At 37.0% G+C, this 16,597-nt stretch overlaps 3 protein-coding genes across 3 annotated transcripts; 2 read left to right on the top strand and 1 right to left on the bottom strand.

Moving 5' to 3' along the window:
• The first annotated feature begins 1,093 nt into the window (after nt 1-1,093).
• On the top strand, nt 1,094-5,429 carry LOC131364912 (tetraspanin-10). Its single transcript, XM_058408390.1, has 3 exons — nt 1,094-1,383; nt 1,942-2,525; nt 3,032-5,429. Exons 1-3 carry the CDS (start codon nt 1,291-1,293, stop codon nt 3,375-3,377), a joined length of 1,023 nt encoding a protein of 340 aa, XP_058264373.1. The 5' UTR covers nt 1,094-1,290; the 3' UTR covers nt 3,378-5,429.
• Nucleotides 4,148-5,545, bottom strand: LOC131364923 (retinal rod rhodopsin-sensitive cGMP 3',5'-cyclic phosphodiesterase subunit gamma-like). The gene is made up of 3 exons (XM_058408400.1): nt 5,364-5,545; nt 4,450-4,490; nt 4,148-4,343 (listed from the first exon to the last, which is right to left on the bottom strand). The coding sequence occupies exons 1-3, from the start codon at nt 5,543-5,545 to the stop codon at nt 4,267-4,269; spliced, it is 300 nt and encodes a 99-aa protein (XP_058264383.1). The 3' UTR covers nt 4,148-4,266.
• Nucleotides 5,546-10,249: 4,704 nt separating this feature from the next.
• Nucleotides 10,250-13,826, top strand: LOC131344632 (galectin-3-binding protein A-like). Its single transcript, XM_058377073.1, has 6 exons — nt 10,250-10,404; nt 10,520-10,609; nt 11,677-11,886; nt 12,010-12,141; nt 12,276-12,543; nt 12,621-13,826. The coding sequence occupies exons 2-6, from the start codon at nt 10,531-10,533 to the stop codon at nt 13,648-13,650; spliced, it is 1,719 nt and encodes a 572-aa protein (XP_058233056.1). The 5' UTR covers nt 10,250-10,404; nt 10,520-10,530; the 3' UTR covers nt 13,651-13,826.
• The last annotated feature ends 2,771 nt before the right edge of the window (nt 13,827-16,597 follow it).

Consider the following 16,597-nt stretch of genomic DNA (forward strand, 5'->3'; position numbering starts at 1 on the left):
AGTTAAAACTTTTCTCAACTTTGCCACGTTGCTGGACATGCCCAAATCTGCTTGCCGGACATTCACAGATCTTGTTTAACGGTCACTTTTGTCCATTTGAGTCTAGTTGAACTAACAACTGGTGCTCCACATGAACTGATTAAAAATGTATACTTGTTGATTAAGTGAAGCTTTCTTTTAGGAGACACATGTTTAGGATTATGATTGGTTGACTCTTTGTGATCTAATACTTACATTAGTCTCATACAGAATAGTTTGCTTGAATTAATTAATAAAACCTAAGCATATTTACATCCACAGTGACGTACAATTTAGCTCATTTTGTACACAACTGAGCAATTGATGGTTAAGGGTCTTACTCAGGGGCCCAGCAGTGGCGGTTTGGTGGAACTGGGATTGACACTCACAACCATCTAATCAGTAGTCCGACCACTAAGCCACCACATCCCCATATTTTTCTATGTATTTTCCATAAATTAGTGTCAAAATATCATTATTCAGTATGATTTGAGGTTTTATTTATATCTCATAAACATGTATAGTGAACTGTAGCATAAATAACCATTAACTGATTTTAGCTAGAGGTTTTGACTGTGTGAAAGCCCAGGTTTTGTGTCAGAGCCACAGCTGATTTTACAGCACACTGATGAGCGAGGAGAAAAATTTTTGGAAGAGTTTTTAGTTATTCGGATTCTTCCAGGTTTCACAGGTGACAGATTTACTGAAGCAGCTTTGTAGTTTACTGCCTTTTGAAATATCACTTTCTGCTGTTGCCAAAATAATCTGTCACGTTGCATCTGGACTTGTGTATTTTCAGAAGCTGAGATGAAATGTTGGAGCCGTTTTGTGTCAGTTCACATATTTAAAGGATTATTAGACTGTTTTTAAAAATGTCTTTTCGCATTATTAAAATCCCCCTAAATCCGGTTGGTTATATTTTACTGTATCTCCAGGCTTCCACTCCAACAAAACAGAGAACATCATGCTTTAATTTTTCTTTTCTGAACAGTGTACTATTGAGCTGAACTGAATATCACATCACCCAGGTTATGTATCAGCTGCTCCATGACTGAGCAAAGAAGCAAGATCTCATTCATACACACACTCTTTCTCTAATCCCAGCACTGTGACTCTCACATGATGCAGGAATGTTTAAGATCTCAGCCATGCTCTTTTACACTGCTGCTCTTTCACAAGCACTCTCTTCATCTATGCTTTTTTTTCCACGCTTCTTTCTTTGGTACTGACCGGCATGTTAGTGGGCACAGTGTCCCAAACCAGTAATATGAGATGAGCTCCTTTTGGCTTTCCAAGAGGATTCCTTTTTTCTGGAAGCCGAGGTCCAAAATACAGGATGATGTGACCAGACCACTCATATCAGAGGTAACATGGTATCAGTCATTTTTATTTTTATTTTTTTACCTCAGTTAAGTTTACTAGAACTTAAGACTCACATTCTGTTAGATGAGAATCAAGAGATGTTCATTTGCATGTTTAAAAAAATTATTAGCAATTTTATTGATTTTTTAAGCAGTACATTGGTAAACTGTGTTATAAAATACCTAATATATATCTTTATCTCAGCTGTGTGTGTGTGTGTGTAAAAGGGAGTATGACCACCATTGTGTAACCATTTATTGCAAATAAAAGTTGGTGATATAACCATAATCAGCTTTTTTGTTTCTTAAATTCAGAAAGAAGAAGTACTTTATTACAAATTTATATTTTGTATTGTTCAGAATGATCCTGAACAGGATCTCTATATTAATGTGACCCCCTCCTCCATAAAGATAGATGCACTTTATGCTTAAACAAACAACAAAATGATTATGAACAAGCAGTGCATGAAGACTAGTCCTAGAATCTATGAGCAACAGGATGAAGCAAAGATGAATCCAAACATTTCATTCCTTAACATTTTACATCTATTACATCTCCTAGGTGACCACTAGGAATGGCACTCAATACCTGGCCACAGATATCAGCACAGAGAGGCAAAAAAATTCAAGCTCATCAAATCATGATCAGCAAACCAAACTGCCATCCCACAGCTCCTCTGATCTGACTGTCTTTCTGCTGAAATATGTGCTCTTCACTAGCAACTTTGTCTTCTCTGTGCTGGGACTGGCCACCTTAGGAATTGGGTTCTGGGGTCTTATGAACAAGGAATCCTTCGCTCGGGAGAAGCTGGATGGCCTTGGCACTGATCCCATGCTGCTCTTAGTTTTTCTTGGCATGCTGCTTTCACTGCTTTGTCTAACAGGCTGTGTGGGAGCACTAAGGGAGAATTACTGCCTGCTGCGTACTTTCTCTGCAACACTGCTAATTCTTGTAGCTGCTCAGGTCCTGATAGCCATTGTGGCTTACAGCCTTCAGGACTGGATTACCGAGCTGCTGCGCTCAACCATGCTGATGGCTATGACACGCTACCAGGATGACCTGGACCTGAGGTTTATTACAGATGAGATCCAGGTTGGGCTGCAGTGCTGTGGGGTGGATAACTATCGAGACTGGGAAATCAACCAGTGAGTATACAGTCACTAGAAAAGACTTGCCTGTTCAGGATGTCCCTTGCTTGGGCAACCTTGTTCCCTGCCTTGATCCTGGGATGGGCTGCACGTTCCCAAATAATATTTTTATTTTTTTTGTTCCTTTGTTTCTGGGGGATGTGGTAGCTTTGTAGTAAAGGTGTTGGCCTACTGATCAGAAGACTGTCAGTTTAAACCCCAGGTCTGCCAAGCTGCCATGTCAGTTCAAATCCCAGGTCCACCAAGCTGCCACTGCTGGGCCCCTGAGCAAGGCTCTTAACTCTCAGTTGTATAGAATAAGATAAATTGCAAGTTGCTCTAGATAAGAGCATGAAAAAATGCCAGAAATGTAAATTTTAGGCAGGTACAAAAGAGGAAGCTTACAAACACTGCTACAATCAAATCATGTATCCCCCTGCCATTATGAGTGCCTCATTATATATAATGTCTTGCTCTACACTCACTGCTGTTTGACCGGAAAATGATTTCCCTTTCTATTACAGGTACTTTAACTGCTCATCTCCAGGCGTGCAGGCATGTGGCGTTCCTCCCTCCTGCTGTGTGGATCCACTGGAAAATGGCACAGTGTGGAACTCACAGTGTGGCCTAAGGGCACAGCAGCTGGATGAGTTCTCAGCCCAAAGTGTGATTTTCTTGGGGGGCTGCCTGGGCAGTATTTCACGCTGGATCAACTTGCACTCTGAGGTTATTGGCATAGTAACAGCTGCCCTGCTTGGAGTCCAGATCCTCACACTGGTCATTACTACACGCTTGCTGGATAGAATCCAACAGAACACAATAAAAGCATGTCAAAGAAATCACAATCTTCTTAAGGTACAAAATGACTAGTATCAATATGCTTGTGCATTAACTCCTATTTATGTTACATATGTTTTACAAGTGAATGATCACTTCTCCTCATCACTTTTCCTGTTCTGGGAATTTGATTTTTTTTATTTTTTTTTTTACTTGTGTTTCAATTAGAAAAGACAGATCTATCATTCCCAACACACAGACGTCATACACTCAGTGTTACAAAGAAATGTACACTTCCTTGAAAAGTACAAAATAAAGCTTTAATCAGTGCTCAAGTCATTCCAGTGCTGCTAATGATTGTGGGTCTAAACACAACACAATCATAGCACTCAACTGATTTTAGACAAAACACGAATGGCTGCTTAAAGACTTGAAAATAAACACTTTCTTTGCAAAATGACTTCTACGTAATCAAATTCAATCAGGACTGCAACATAAAAAAAAAACCTAACAATTTCCACTACTGAGAGATCTGCTCTTTTAAACAAGAGTGGCACATGAGAGTCACACGTTGATGGTAAAACACAAAGAAATGTTTGTTTAAAACATCGAACGTGACCAGAAACATATTTCCATCACAAATATTTTGCTGTAATCATAATCTCAATAATAGTCAAAGACCATGTGAATATAAGAAGAAATGGTTTGATGTACCAAACAGAAACTGTATCAAAAGAAACATAAACGTAATCTACTTATTATATTATAATAACTTATATATTTAATAATTACTCACATTTGAGGGTGAAGTAATACAGTATTTGCTAGACACTAGATTTTTTACTACCCTCTGACTTACGTTTTCCTCTTTGTTCCCCTACTCATTGTCTAAGCTACGAACAGGTGAACAGGTCATGTAGAAATCCTCTGCTTACTGCTAGATACTGCTAGAACTCTACGTAGTACAGGAGGGATGTTTTTCTCAGATGATGCCATACTGAGATAATTCATGCAGCTCCAGATGACTGAATGCTTCCCAGGGGCAGATCACAGTGATATCTGCAAAAGAGAACAGCATCTGTATTAAACCTTCAGCTCTGTTATTCTCTTTACATGAGTGCCATGATTTAAGAAGTTAAGAATGAGTCTTTTATGTAATCTGTACCAGTTCCCAAGCCTTCCATTCCGGGAATTTCTTCACCAAACCTGTAAAACACACACACACACACAGTACAACAGTTCCAGTGACTTTATTAAGCTTGAAAATAACAGTTCATAAATAATTGTGCACTAATACTTGCTTAATGATGAGTTACGGCTAATTACAAACTAATGAAGAGTTAACCTTAACTATGGCATGAGTCTTATGAATTAATGCATGAATAACAACCACCTTAAGCACATATTTGTGAGTACATATTGGTTAGTTAATGTATTAAGGACTAATACCAAAAAATATTATTACCAAATCTTATAGAATCTTATAGAAGCCTGTCAAATGAATAAATATTACTAAATTATTGAATTCACTCTTGTGGGTAAAAGAGCAGAGCTTCAGGCCAGAGCCACCGAGAGCATGTACTAGTACTATATTGAGATTTCTAGAGAAAAGGCTGAAGAATGATGCAAAACAGATGGAGATGAAATTATAGGTGTTTACTTTTAGTGCACCATCCAGTAATGTCTGTGTACACAGCTGCATATGCTAAAATGATACACGCTAATTCAGATGCTTTCTTAAAGAGCATATTTGATTTAATGTACCCCTATGTGTTAATTAATACATTAACTACCAAACGGGTACTAAGATGTACTTAATGTGGTGGTTATTCAAGCATGAATTCATAAGACTCACACTGTACTTACAGTTAGCTCATTATTAGTTCATAATGAAGTAAGTATTCGGCTATTAATGCATGATTTTTCATGCACTGTTACTGTAAAGTGTTACCAAGGTGCACTGAAGGATTTCCCTTTTATTTATTTTTAAAAATAAGACCAAAAATTCATTACAGTTACAAATCTAAAATGACACAAAATCCACATCTTAAAAAGTATTTGAAAATAAAATGTATTTACCCGATGACTCCTCTCTTGGGTGGTTTGCTTTTGAACTGCCTGTTGGATCTCTGTTTGAAACGCGGTGGACCCTTATGTGGAGATCCAGGCCCTGTGGCTCGAGTTGCCATCTTGCTGCCGGCTTTGTGTTCAGACTTGGGCATCTCCACATTCATGAATCCAGGCTCTGTTTGTCGACTCATGGATGAAAATGATGGATCCAGAGTGGACTGTCTGCATGCACTTCAGATGTGAATGGATTAGAGTAAGGAGATAAGGCTAAAGTCGGATTGTGAATGACTTATACACAGAACTTGGTGCGTAATGTTATCACTGTGGACTGTGGTACATATATTGGTCAACAATAGAAGTTAGGAGAAGTGATAAATGAATTGTTGCTTTGTTAGGAATTTAAATCAACTCCTTTAGGTCAATTTATGATTTCCAAAAATAAGTAGATTATTTATCAGTGTAACTAATAATTTTGAAATGTAGTGGGTAAAAAGCGTGGATTTTTCCTTAGCGGTCAGCAGATGTCAAAATGAAAACAAACAAAGAAACAAACAAAGAAATAACTACTTTATTATAACTACTTAAATATATTTGTTAATGCAACCTCTGTTTTCTCTATTGAGCTAATTTCAGTGCTTGGTAAACTTTCATTCAATTCAAATATTTACTTGCTCGTTGTCTTGCCAAGATATGGCTAAGATATTTCAAAAATCTGATTTATTTATGAAAAGCACATGTTACTGGCTGTAATCTCCCATTCTGCATGGAAACTCAACTTCTTAAATACTGTTTCCTTCTTGGCATATTTAAGCTATTCTTGAGAAGTAATTATAAAACCATTGGACAGTCCGTTATGTTGGACCACACGGGCAGTCTCCACTTTCCTTATTATCTCTATTAGACTTCCTTATTATCTCTACTGACTCATAGACTCAATGTAATAAAACCAAATTCCAAAGCTACAATCAGAAGCAGGATTACTATAACCTCCTCCTCCTCTTCTAGTGACCCTGTAAGCCAGGGCCTGTAAACCTGTAAGGCTCAAGTCTCCTGGCTAGTGGGTATTTAATTAATCGCATTAGAGAAAGGACAATGCACAAAATGCTGAACGGAGTGCAAGCGCTTTAGCTTAACGGGCAATATAGGCACCTGTTTTCAGTCCTTGTCTTAATCCATAGTCTTAGTCAACTTCTGTTTTTGTAATGACAGTGACAGTGTGTACTCAAGCTGCCATGGACCTCACAATTTTGTGCAGAACCTTATGATCCATTTTAGCTCAAGTCCGTCTGAGGATCGTCTGAACACTGCTTCAATAGAATAGACTGTGCATGAGGAAATTCTGACCTTACGTACAAAGCAATTAACATGATCAATATCACAAACTTGCTTATATTCATATAGGGACCTAAACATGTAGCAAAAGTCTTCAATATTAAATACACAAAATATTTTTAAAACCTTCTCTTTATTTCCAATTTTAAATTGAAAAAAAAAATCCCACATTTTCAAAATGGTCTCAACTTTTGGACATCGCTGAAGCTCAAACTTTAACTAAGCCTGACACTCTTACATTAGATTAACCCACTTCTGCAAATTTCTACTGCCAACACAAAAAACTCACATTTTTGTGTAATGTTGTCTTGCTGAAATGTCCCAGGCTCAGTTTCTTGTCCAGTGAGAAACTGTCTATTATAATGGTCCTGGTACTACGTTCCATTCATGTTTCCTTTGATGGAGTATAATGGCCCATTTTTAGAGAAGCAGCCCCATGTTGATCATATGTGTTTTCTTTTGCCACGGCCAAACTCTTGTTCAACCATGTGTTCCAATATTTTGAGCTCCTAGGGGAAATAGTGAATGATCGTGGCTCCCAGTTCACTTCACCAGTGCAGTCTAGCTTCATGGAGAAACTGGTGATGAATGTCACCTTAACATCAGGCTACCACTCAGAATCCTACAGCTAATTAGAGTGTACTTTCAACCTGGTGACTACGACCCAGAAAAGCAGTGCTGGGGCATCAGTCCATGGCATCCTCAACCATAAACTCAACCAGGAATTTCATGCCAACAACCCATTATCTTCTGCTCCCAGGTTTCACAAATCCATAAATTTACTATATTATACAAACTACACATTTCTTCCGCCAATCAATTAGGGCATCTACTGTGTTCACATCCGAAATAACGGGCACTACAATTGTGTGATGAGCAGATCATCTGACTGGACGATGGAGCAAAGCAAGAAGTGGTCTTGTCTGATAAATCTTGTTAGTTTCATATGGCTGGCCAGGTGTGTGTGTATGTGTGTTGCTTACCTGGGAAAGAGATGGCACAAGGATGCACTATGGATAAATAGACAAGTCAATGGAACCAGTGTAAAGCTCTGGGAAATGTTCTGCTGGGAATCTTCGGGTCCTGGCATTTAATGTAGATTTTACATTGACACGTAACACTGCAACACTGCAAAAATTGTTTAGGAATGGTTCGAGGGAAAGGACAGTGTTTGTGATGTTGACTTGACCTCTAAATTCCTCAAATCTCAATCCATAATCAGAGTTCCTTTGAAATCCATGCCTTAATAAGTTAGAGATTTATTGGTGGCACAAGGGAGTGGCATCAAAGTTTCCAGCCCAACTACAACAGAAAATTGCAAACAACAACAACAACAACAACAACAACAACAACAACAACAACAACAACAACAATAATAATAATAATAATAATAATAATAACTAAACTAACTAGATTAATAATAATTAATCTAACCCAAAATATTGGGGTATAGGTAGATAGGTATAAGTTTTTTGGCAGAAAAACTAACAACAGTGCATATTTCTGACTTGCATGTATATCTACTATATATTCAGGGTGATGGTGGCTCAAGTGGTTAAGGCTTTGGATCGGGGGTTCAAGCCCCATCACAGCCAAGATACCACTGTTGGGCCCTTGAACAAGGACCTCAACCCTCTCTGCACCAGGGGTGCTGTATCATGGCTGACCCTGCACTCTAACCCCTACCCCCAAGGATGGGATATGTGAAGAAAGAATTTCACTGTGCTGTAATCTATATCTGACAAATAAAGGCTATTTCTATACTATACAAACTATATATATATAAACCCCATCGTTGCAGTGAATGTCATGTTCTACTCAAGGAGTGAGCTCTTTGGATGGAGTTCTGTCATGCGAATGCCAGAATCATTGACAAACTCCATTTTCCAGCATGCAGCCTTAAAACAAGGGCTCCATGGACTACACTTTGCACCTCACAAAGACACTGGTATATTATATATATATACCAGTGTATATATATACCACTGGTATATATATATATATATATATACCACTGCATTGTTCTTAAATATAAAATAATTTATATATATATATATATATATATATATATATATATATATATATATATATATATATATATATACTGTATATATATACATTATTCTATTTATAATAACTACTGTACATATATCTTCCACTCACTCTGTATATATCACCCCCATAGCTGTATCGCTATTCGTAATTTATTATAAATATACCACTATGCACTTTGGGTTAGATGCTAACTGCATTTCATTGGCTTTGTACATGTACTTTGCACAATGACAAAAAAGATTAATCTAATCTAATATATATTTTTTCCAGGTTTTATTATCCATTCTCATTACTTCAGAGGTCCCTTTCTGCAAAATATATTAACGTAAAAATACATGGAAGTTGTTACAGCTACGCTGTCATCTAGAAATACTTTTGTGATTGGGACTCGACTGTCTCTTTATATCACCACACAGGGTTTGAGTCTGGACTTTATGTTTTCATTCCTGCCTTATATGTTTTATTCCATATTTTAACCATGTCTTATATTTTCCATTAGGTGGAGCCATTGCTTGACTGCAGGAGCTACATTTCAGTTCTTACTCCACCAGAGTGCACACATTTTAAGTGCAGACTCAAAATCAGTGACACATTTGCATAGTAGGTAAAATAACAGCCCTGGGAACTGGCTATATTAATTCATTCATTTGTTTTATTCATATTCCTGGTCCAGATTTATAGTGGATTTGGAGTCTGGCCTAGAAAAGTGAGAACATACTCTGGATCGTACATTCACAGGGCATTGTACATACTTTTGCAATTAAAGGTATGTAAAGTGTCTAAGATTTTTTTTTCAGTAGTGTCCAGAGCTGCATTTTTATACACTAACTAGACAGTTTCTAAAAAGCCAGGAAAAAATCAGGGATAGAAAATGTAGACTGACGATGGATTTTATTTATTAATTTATTTTTATTTTATTTTTTTTTTATATATTTATTTTTATTTTATTATTTTTTTGCTGTAAAATGCAATAAGAACTAGCTAAATGAAATGAAACAAAATTTAATTTAATTTAATTTAATTTAATTTAATTTAATTTAATTTAATTTAATTTAATTTAATTTAATTTAATTTAATTTAATTTAATTTAATTTAATTTAATTTAATTTAAGTGTGGTTATACTGAAATTTGGCACAGCTGAGATTAACAGTTGGCACGAGGCTGCAACCAAGAGCCATAGCTAATCACAGCCATACCATTATTGAGTATAACTACACTCATGCTCATGAGACTGTGACTAACAGCTATTGCTGTTATACTGCAGTTCTAAAAACAAGATATTAATAATGAGTAACTATGCCACAAAAATACCACAAAAATATCTGCACCGTTAAACAAGAAACCAAATGAAGGGGTAAAAGTAGTTTTCAGTACATGCTTAGAACCTGAAAGTAAAATAAAAAAACAAGAGCGGCCCTTTGTCATGTTGTTTTGATTTGAACACCAGGTCCTAAAATGTCATTGGTGAAGGAAGTAATGTGAACTTAGCAGGTTGTTTGAAGAATGGACTTTGTGGGCTAGACTTCTTCATTAACCCCACCTTCTTCTTTATGCTTTCTGTGAAACGAAACTCATGCCCCGGGCTCTAACTGAACACTGGTGGACCTATATAAAAGAGATCTTGTGGCATAGGTTTCATTATTTCTTCTTATTTCTCCGAAGGTAAGCTAAAGTTCACTTTTGCAGGAATATGTCTTAGAATATGAAATTTTCTTAGTGCTATTAGACGTTTTTTAGGATCTTAAGATGCTTAAGATTTTAATATTTGTTTTCACAGCTTCTGCTAAAATGGTGTCATCTAGAAGTAGTTTTGTCATCTGGACTCTGCTGTCTCTTTATGTCTCTGCACAAGGCTGGAGTCTATTTGGTCAGTATGTTTCTAACAGTATAACAAATAATTTTATTGTGTTATTGTTATTTTTTTTATTTTTTTTAATTTAGGATAATTTTCTAAAGGAATTGTAAAATGTATCTGCAATTGCATTTCCTATTTGTGGATGCATAAATTCTGAAATAATTCAAAAGGCAACAAAAATGCACATCACCCTGCAAATCATCTGCCAAAGTCATTTGCATTGCATTTCTTATGAGTTATGACCCTGGCATACCCAAATAGCAATAGCAGATGCCTAGTTTGCTATTTCACTCCCTAAACATTGCATATGGAGCGTGGCAAAGTTCCAATAGAGTCGCTAATCCCTTTTGCATTTGCAATTTCTTGCACAGAAATCTTCCAGTCAGTGGTGGGGCTTGGAGTATACTATGGGGTGTGTTTGTAAGAGATATCCAGAAAGTCAAAAATGTGCTGAACAGACAATTGCTGAACAAATACCTTTTTAATAGCTTTCTTGTTTTCTGAATGAAGAATAGTCTTGAGATATATCATTTTAATCTCTTGTTCACAAATTGCGCTCGGCTTCACCATATTCAAAAACAGTGGCTTGGTTTAATACGTAAATTTGCATTGATGCCTATGATATTTGACAAAATAAATGAAACTCAACAAAAATTTCACATAAACTTTACATAAAGAAAAATTCAAATGAATGTCCTTTCTTTCTCAATTTAACAAGAAACTATTTACCCAATTATTTAAATTATTTACCCAATTATTTACCCTTCACCCATCTATTCCAGTGAACTATACAATTTGGAGTGGAAACAATATAAATTTAAAACAAAGAACAAATAGTTTTATTAACATAAATCACTGGAGCCAAAGTTGTCCCACTCTGGTGTCAAGTAAATCAAAAAGGGTATACAAATGCATACATTTGTTAAATTTGATTTGCTTATTCAGTTGAATTATGTTACAATTTATGTATCCACAAAATTCACAATTTGCAATTCCTTTTGAAAATTGTCCAGAAAATATATATAATTTTAATTTTAAAATGTTTTAATTTGAACTACTATGCCAATGTCAATTTGCAGATGTTGAGAAAAAGGGACCGCCCATGGAAGGTGAATTGCGGTTGGTGGGAGGTGACCAGCCCAGTAATGGTCGTGTAGAGGTGTACCACAATGGCAAATGGGGGACAGTCTGTGATGACAGCTGGGACATGACTGAAGCCCAGGTAGTGTGCCAGCAGCTTGGTTTTCCTGGAGCTGTCTCAGCCAAAGCAGGAGGATCATACGGAGAAGGCAAGTTCTGAATTCAGAAGATACTATTGTAGAGATGATCATTAAATTACATTCATTGCTGTTTTCATCAAAACAGTTATTATGGATGAATGAATAAATTCTGAATTTTTAATTGTGGTTTAGGTTCTGGTCCTATTTGGCTTGATGATTTGAGCTGCAAGGGATCAGAGAGCTTTTTGTCCAGCTGTCATTTTAAAGGCTGGGGTGTTACTGACTGTTCTCACAAAGAGGATGCAGGAGTGGTCTGTGAAAGTGGTAAGCCATCTCATAGTTATATGTAAAGCCTGAAATGTTGCCTTTAAATGAAATGAATCTGTTTTGTTACCTTTTGTGAATCAATGTTAGATCTCGATTCTTCAACTGCTCTGAGTTGTTTCAACTGTTTACAGGAAAAGAGATGGACAGCAACTATAAGTTCCAACTGGACCACAGCCTGGGCCTGTCTGGAGAGCTTGGGAGACTTTTTGATAGTGGTGACAACTGTGATTTCAGTGTTGTGGTCCGTGACCCCAGTGAAGACCAAGCTGAAATTAAAACAGTTTGTGTCCATAGGCTGATTTTATCTCTCTACCCTCAGTTTAATATCTCTGATAGCAACAAAGACCACACAGTTGAAATTAGCCAAAACTGCCATCCCCATATCTCCAGCTTCTTGAGGTAAGTTCTACTAACTGAATTAATCCATTCAGCAAGGTTCTTGTCTTTTGGATCTCAAGACATGCAATTCCTTTCAGGTATCTGTACACACGCAAGATTGACATCACCCTCTCTTCAGCCCAGTGCCTACACCAGCTTTCTCATATTTATCAGTTGCAACAGCTTTTGGAGGAGATAGGCAGAATCTTTACTTTGCTCCTTCCTCAGGACAGCACCTTCCGTACCCAAGTGTCCCTGTATGAGTATGGTGTTCGTACCAAGGACATGCTGCTTCAGGAAAATGTTCTTCAGTACCTCTCCTGGAACTTTGAATCCCTTGTTGACTCTCCGGCATGGAAAACTGCCTCCATACACATGATGAAGGCACTTCTGTCTCGATCAGATTTAGTAGTGAAAGATGAGTTTTATGTGCTTCAGGTCTTGGAAGAATCAATCAAGAAGAAAGGAGAGACAGTTAGCTTAGATGACAAGACCAGCTTACTAAGCTCCATTCGCTTCCCCATGATTCCTGTTGAAAATCTTTATGATATTCAGTACAGCTCAGGCATGTACCAAAGCAATGAAGCATTTTATAGTAGTGCTTTGTTGAAAGGCTTCCAATTCAATACTTTACCTTTCTCAAAGATTAAAGAACGTTTTAATAATTTTAATGACTGTCTACCCAGGATCTACACTGCTGATCCATGGAGCGTTGCCATCAATTACACTGCAGACAGTGGCTCTAACAATTACCATTACTCTCATTATCCCTATAGTTCTAGTTCATTTACAACTTCTGCCCATAACAGTGTGTCTTACAGGCACGAAAAAATCCAATGGTTTGCACAGGTTCTTCGAAATAGTTGGGAATGCTCTAACCAAGGTTTTATTTGTGACTCTTTGCCTGTAGCCAGACTCTATAGCCAATCTGTCATGAGTAATTATGAGAGCACAATTCGCTTCGACAACAAGCTGATTCTCTCATGCAGATCTGAAAAAATTGTGTTCAATGTCCAAGATTTTAAAAATGGCAAAGCTGTGGTTCCAACCAACAGCAGTATGGGTCTGCCCCATCCCTGCCCTGATGACTATAGCTTTACTTTTGTTGTGCATCCAGAGTACATCTGATTACATTCTCCTGTACACTAATAGATCTCTGCTTGCATCTTTGTTCTAATTTTTATATCAAATTATTGTCATGCCAATGTTAGTGACTTCTTTCTGTCAGTTTTTCAATAAACATTTCTCAGCTGTGAATGTGAAACAATCAACATGATCAAATTAAAGATTGCTGAACTTGCAAACACTGTGAGTCTGTTGAATAAGGTTTTCAGTCACTGTGTTATTGCAGGCCAGAATTTGGCTCATTTGTTTAAAATAAATAAATAAATAAAGTAATTATTATATGATATTAATTATTATATATTAAAATAAAATAAAATATAAAATATGATGTACAACAAATGATACACACAATATATAAGCATATAAAGTGCAAAATAACAAAATATGCAATGAACAGGACAAAAACTACACAAATGGAAAAAATAAACATTTCAGCTGTTTTGGCTAGGCAGGAGGTATTGAGAATTCTGGAGAGGTCCTTTGTGGTGTGCACACCAAAAAACACTCTCCACAGTTGCTCTGTTAATATAAATGAGAAAGTGATCCACTCAGTGTCTCCTCAGTTATCATTTTGGTTTCACTGACAATTAAATATTGTTGTCTCTGCATCATTCTGTGAGCTGGTTTCACTTCCTCCTGTATGCTGACTCGTCATTGTTGCTAATGAGACACACATTGGGAGCTTTATCAGCAAACATGACAATTTGATTGGAGCTGTATTTTGCAGCCCAGTCATAATTCAACAGTGAGTGTAAACAGGTGGACTGAGCACAAGACCCTGGAGATTTCTAGTGTTCAGTAAAGTGGCACTGGTGTCTCACAGTCAGAAAGTCCTGGACGCTGTTGCAGAATGAGATCAGGCTGTGGGATGATTGTATTGAATGCTGAACTGAAGCCTACAGATAGCATCCTCTGTCCAGGTGGGTCAGAGAATTTGGATCACATCTTCTGTTAAGTGGTTAGGACAGTAGGCATACTGGAAAGGGTTCATTGTGGTGGAAAGGCTGCTCTTGATAGAATTTTTCTTTTGGGTTAAATTGGGAGAAGAAGTCCAAGACACGCTGCTATTGTTACCTCTGAGCTGAAACCAGGGAAGAGAGTACCAAAAAAACCACACAGAGTTGGGGTCCGAGTAGCAATGCTCTTCGAAGTTTATTGAGGCAGACATAGGAATATTTCTACAAAGCATGTGGCCCATCCTGAAGAGACGCCATTGTACAGTTGAATATATATTTGCTTACTTATTCACAATATATCAACTCTCTTTGTGGTAATCCTCTCGTTGTCTGTCTTTCCTTATCCCATTATAAAGGTATCAGTTCACTGAATCCCTAGCTAATCACTCTGTGCAACCTAACCCTAGGCTTGGTCATAATAACAGTCTCTGTACAGCTGTTCACCACAGCTTTGGTGAACCAAAATTCAGGAATGTATGAAAGGAAAGTTTGTAGTCAAGTTAGTCTAAAGTGTCAAAAATCATCCAGTTTTAGTCTAGTAAGTTTTCAGCAGGCACTGAATGTACCATAACACTTTGATTCTGAGGGCCCTATTCAAAGTTACTTTATGCATGTATTGAAGTTGAGTTTCTGCATTCCATTTTTTTGTAAATCACCTGTATGCAGTTCACAGCTTCAATCTTACTTGATTTTATCTTGCGTAAAAGTGTCTGAGACTGTTTCAGTAGTGTCTAGACCAGTACTTCTAAACACATTTTTTATGTAATATTGTAATGTATACATAAAAAAATATACACCTATTTATGATATACACCTTATACACCATTGTGTAGTTGAAAATTACGTACACTGCCAAGCAGGAAACTGATTTTTCAGTATATGCTTAGAACCTGAAAGTAAAATGAATAACAGGAGATGTTCATGTCTCAACATGTTTTATTTTGAACAACTCCAGCTTCCAGAATGTTGCTGGTAAAGAAAGTAGCACTTTGTCTGGACATGCTAGATACCCAGACGTATCATTCCCACTTTCTTCTATGAAACAAAACTTAGTGCAGCTCGGTGCTCTGACTGAACACTGCTGAACAGAGGGATAGCAATATAAAAGAAATCTCTTATAAGAAATAGTTTTCATTCCTCCTTAATACTCTAAAGTTAAGCTACTGTCTGAAATCCTGCCTGCCCGCTGAGCGAGGCAAGCCAAGCAGAGCTTTGTCACTTACTTCAGCTTTTGTTCCATGTTTTCTTTTCTTGTCTCTGCCCTGTCCTGTCACTGCTTGTTTCCCTCGTGTGCCATAATTCATCTCAACTGTTTTCAGTTTACATCCCAGGTTATGTATGTATTTAATCCCTCATATGTGTTTTATTCTGTGCAAAGTATATGCTCAGATTTGTTTCTAAGCCTTTTTGTTCTGTGAAAGGTTTTTTTTTTCTTTAACTTTGCCACATTTTTGATCTCTCATGCAGATCTGAAAAAATTGTGTTCAATGTCCAAGATTTTAAAAATGACATAGCTACGGTTCCAACCAACAGCAGTATGGGTCTGCCCCATCCCTGCCCTGATGACTATAGCTTTACTTTTGTTGTGCATCCAGAGTACATCTGATTACATTCTCCTGTACACTAGTAGATCTCTGCTTACATTTTTGTCATTTGGTCATGCCAGTGTTAGTGATTTCTTTCAGTTTTTCATTAAACATTTTTCAGCTGTGAATGTGAAAAAATCATCATGAGCAAATTAAAGGTTATACATAAGAGTAGTATTTACATAGACCTGATAAAGAGGGCGGGGGGTTACCAAGGCCAACAATGGTGGTCACGATGAACCTTAAACCTTAGACTCATATCATGAATAAGAACAATTAGTTGCAAGGTCTAACAGGTGGAAAAGTGACTGAGAATATTGGGAAAATAAATTCACACAATAAGCAATACAATTTTTAAATCATATTTGAGCTATTAATACCACTTTTTACATTAGCATGGACAAATAC

This window comes from Hemibagrus wyckioides, linkage group LG02, assembly GCF_019097595.1.
Source record: "Hemibagrus wyckioides isolate EC202008001 linkage group LG02, SWU_Hwy_1.0, whole genome shotgun sequence".
In the NCBI taxonomy this organism is placed as follows: domain Eukaryota; kingdom Metazoa; phylum Chordata; class Actinopteri; order Siluriformes; family Bagridae; genus Hemibagrus; species Hemibagrus wyckioides.

Bases quoted from the DNA above. Each gene is read 5' to 3' on its own strand.
- LOC131364912 (XM_058408390.1), top strand. From the start codon at position 1,291: ATGAGCTCCTTTTGGCTTTCCAAGAGGATTCCTTTTTTCTGGAAGCCG. The intron at 1,384-1,941 runs GTAACATGGTAT...TACATCTCCTAG, and splicing joins CCAGACCACTCATATCAGAG to GTGACCACTAGGAATGGCAC. The intron at 2,526-3,031 runs GTGAGTATACAG...TTTCTATTACAG, and splicing joins CGAGACTGGGAAATCAACCA to GTACTTTAACTGCTCATCTC.
- LOC131364923 (XM_058408400.1), bottom strand. From the start codon at position 5,545: ATGAGTCGACAAACAGAGCCTGGATTCATGAATGTGGAGATGCCCAAG. The intron at 4,491-5,363 runs GTAAATACATTT...TGTGTTTTACAG, and splicing joins CCCAAGAGAGGAGTCATCGG to GTTTGGTGAAGAAATTCCCG. The intron at 4,344-4,449 runs GTACAGATTACA...TCTCTTTTGCAG, and splicing joins AATGGAAGGCTTGGGAACTG to ATATCACTGTGATCTGCCCC.
- LOC131344632 (XM_058377073.1), top strand. From the start codon at position 10,531: ATGGTGTCATCTAGAAGTAGTTTTGTCATCTGGACTCTGCTGTCTCTT. The intron at 10,610-11,676 runs GTCAGTATGTTT...GTCAATTTGCAG, and splicing joins ACAAGGCTGGAGTCTATTTG to ATGTTGAGAAAAAGGGACCG. The intron at 12,544-12,620 runs GTAAGTTCTACT...AATTCCTTTCAG, and splicing joins CATATCTCCAGCTTCTTGAG to GTATCTGTACACACGCAAGA.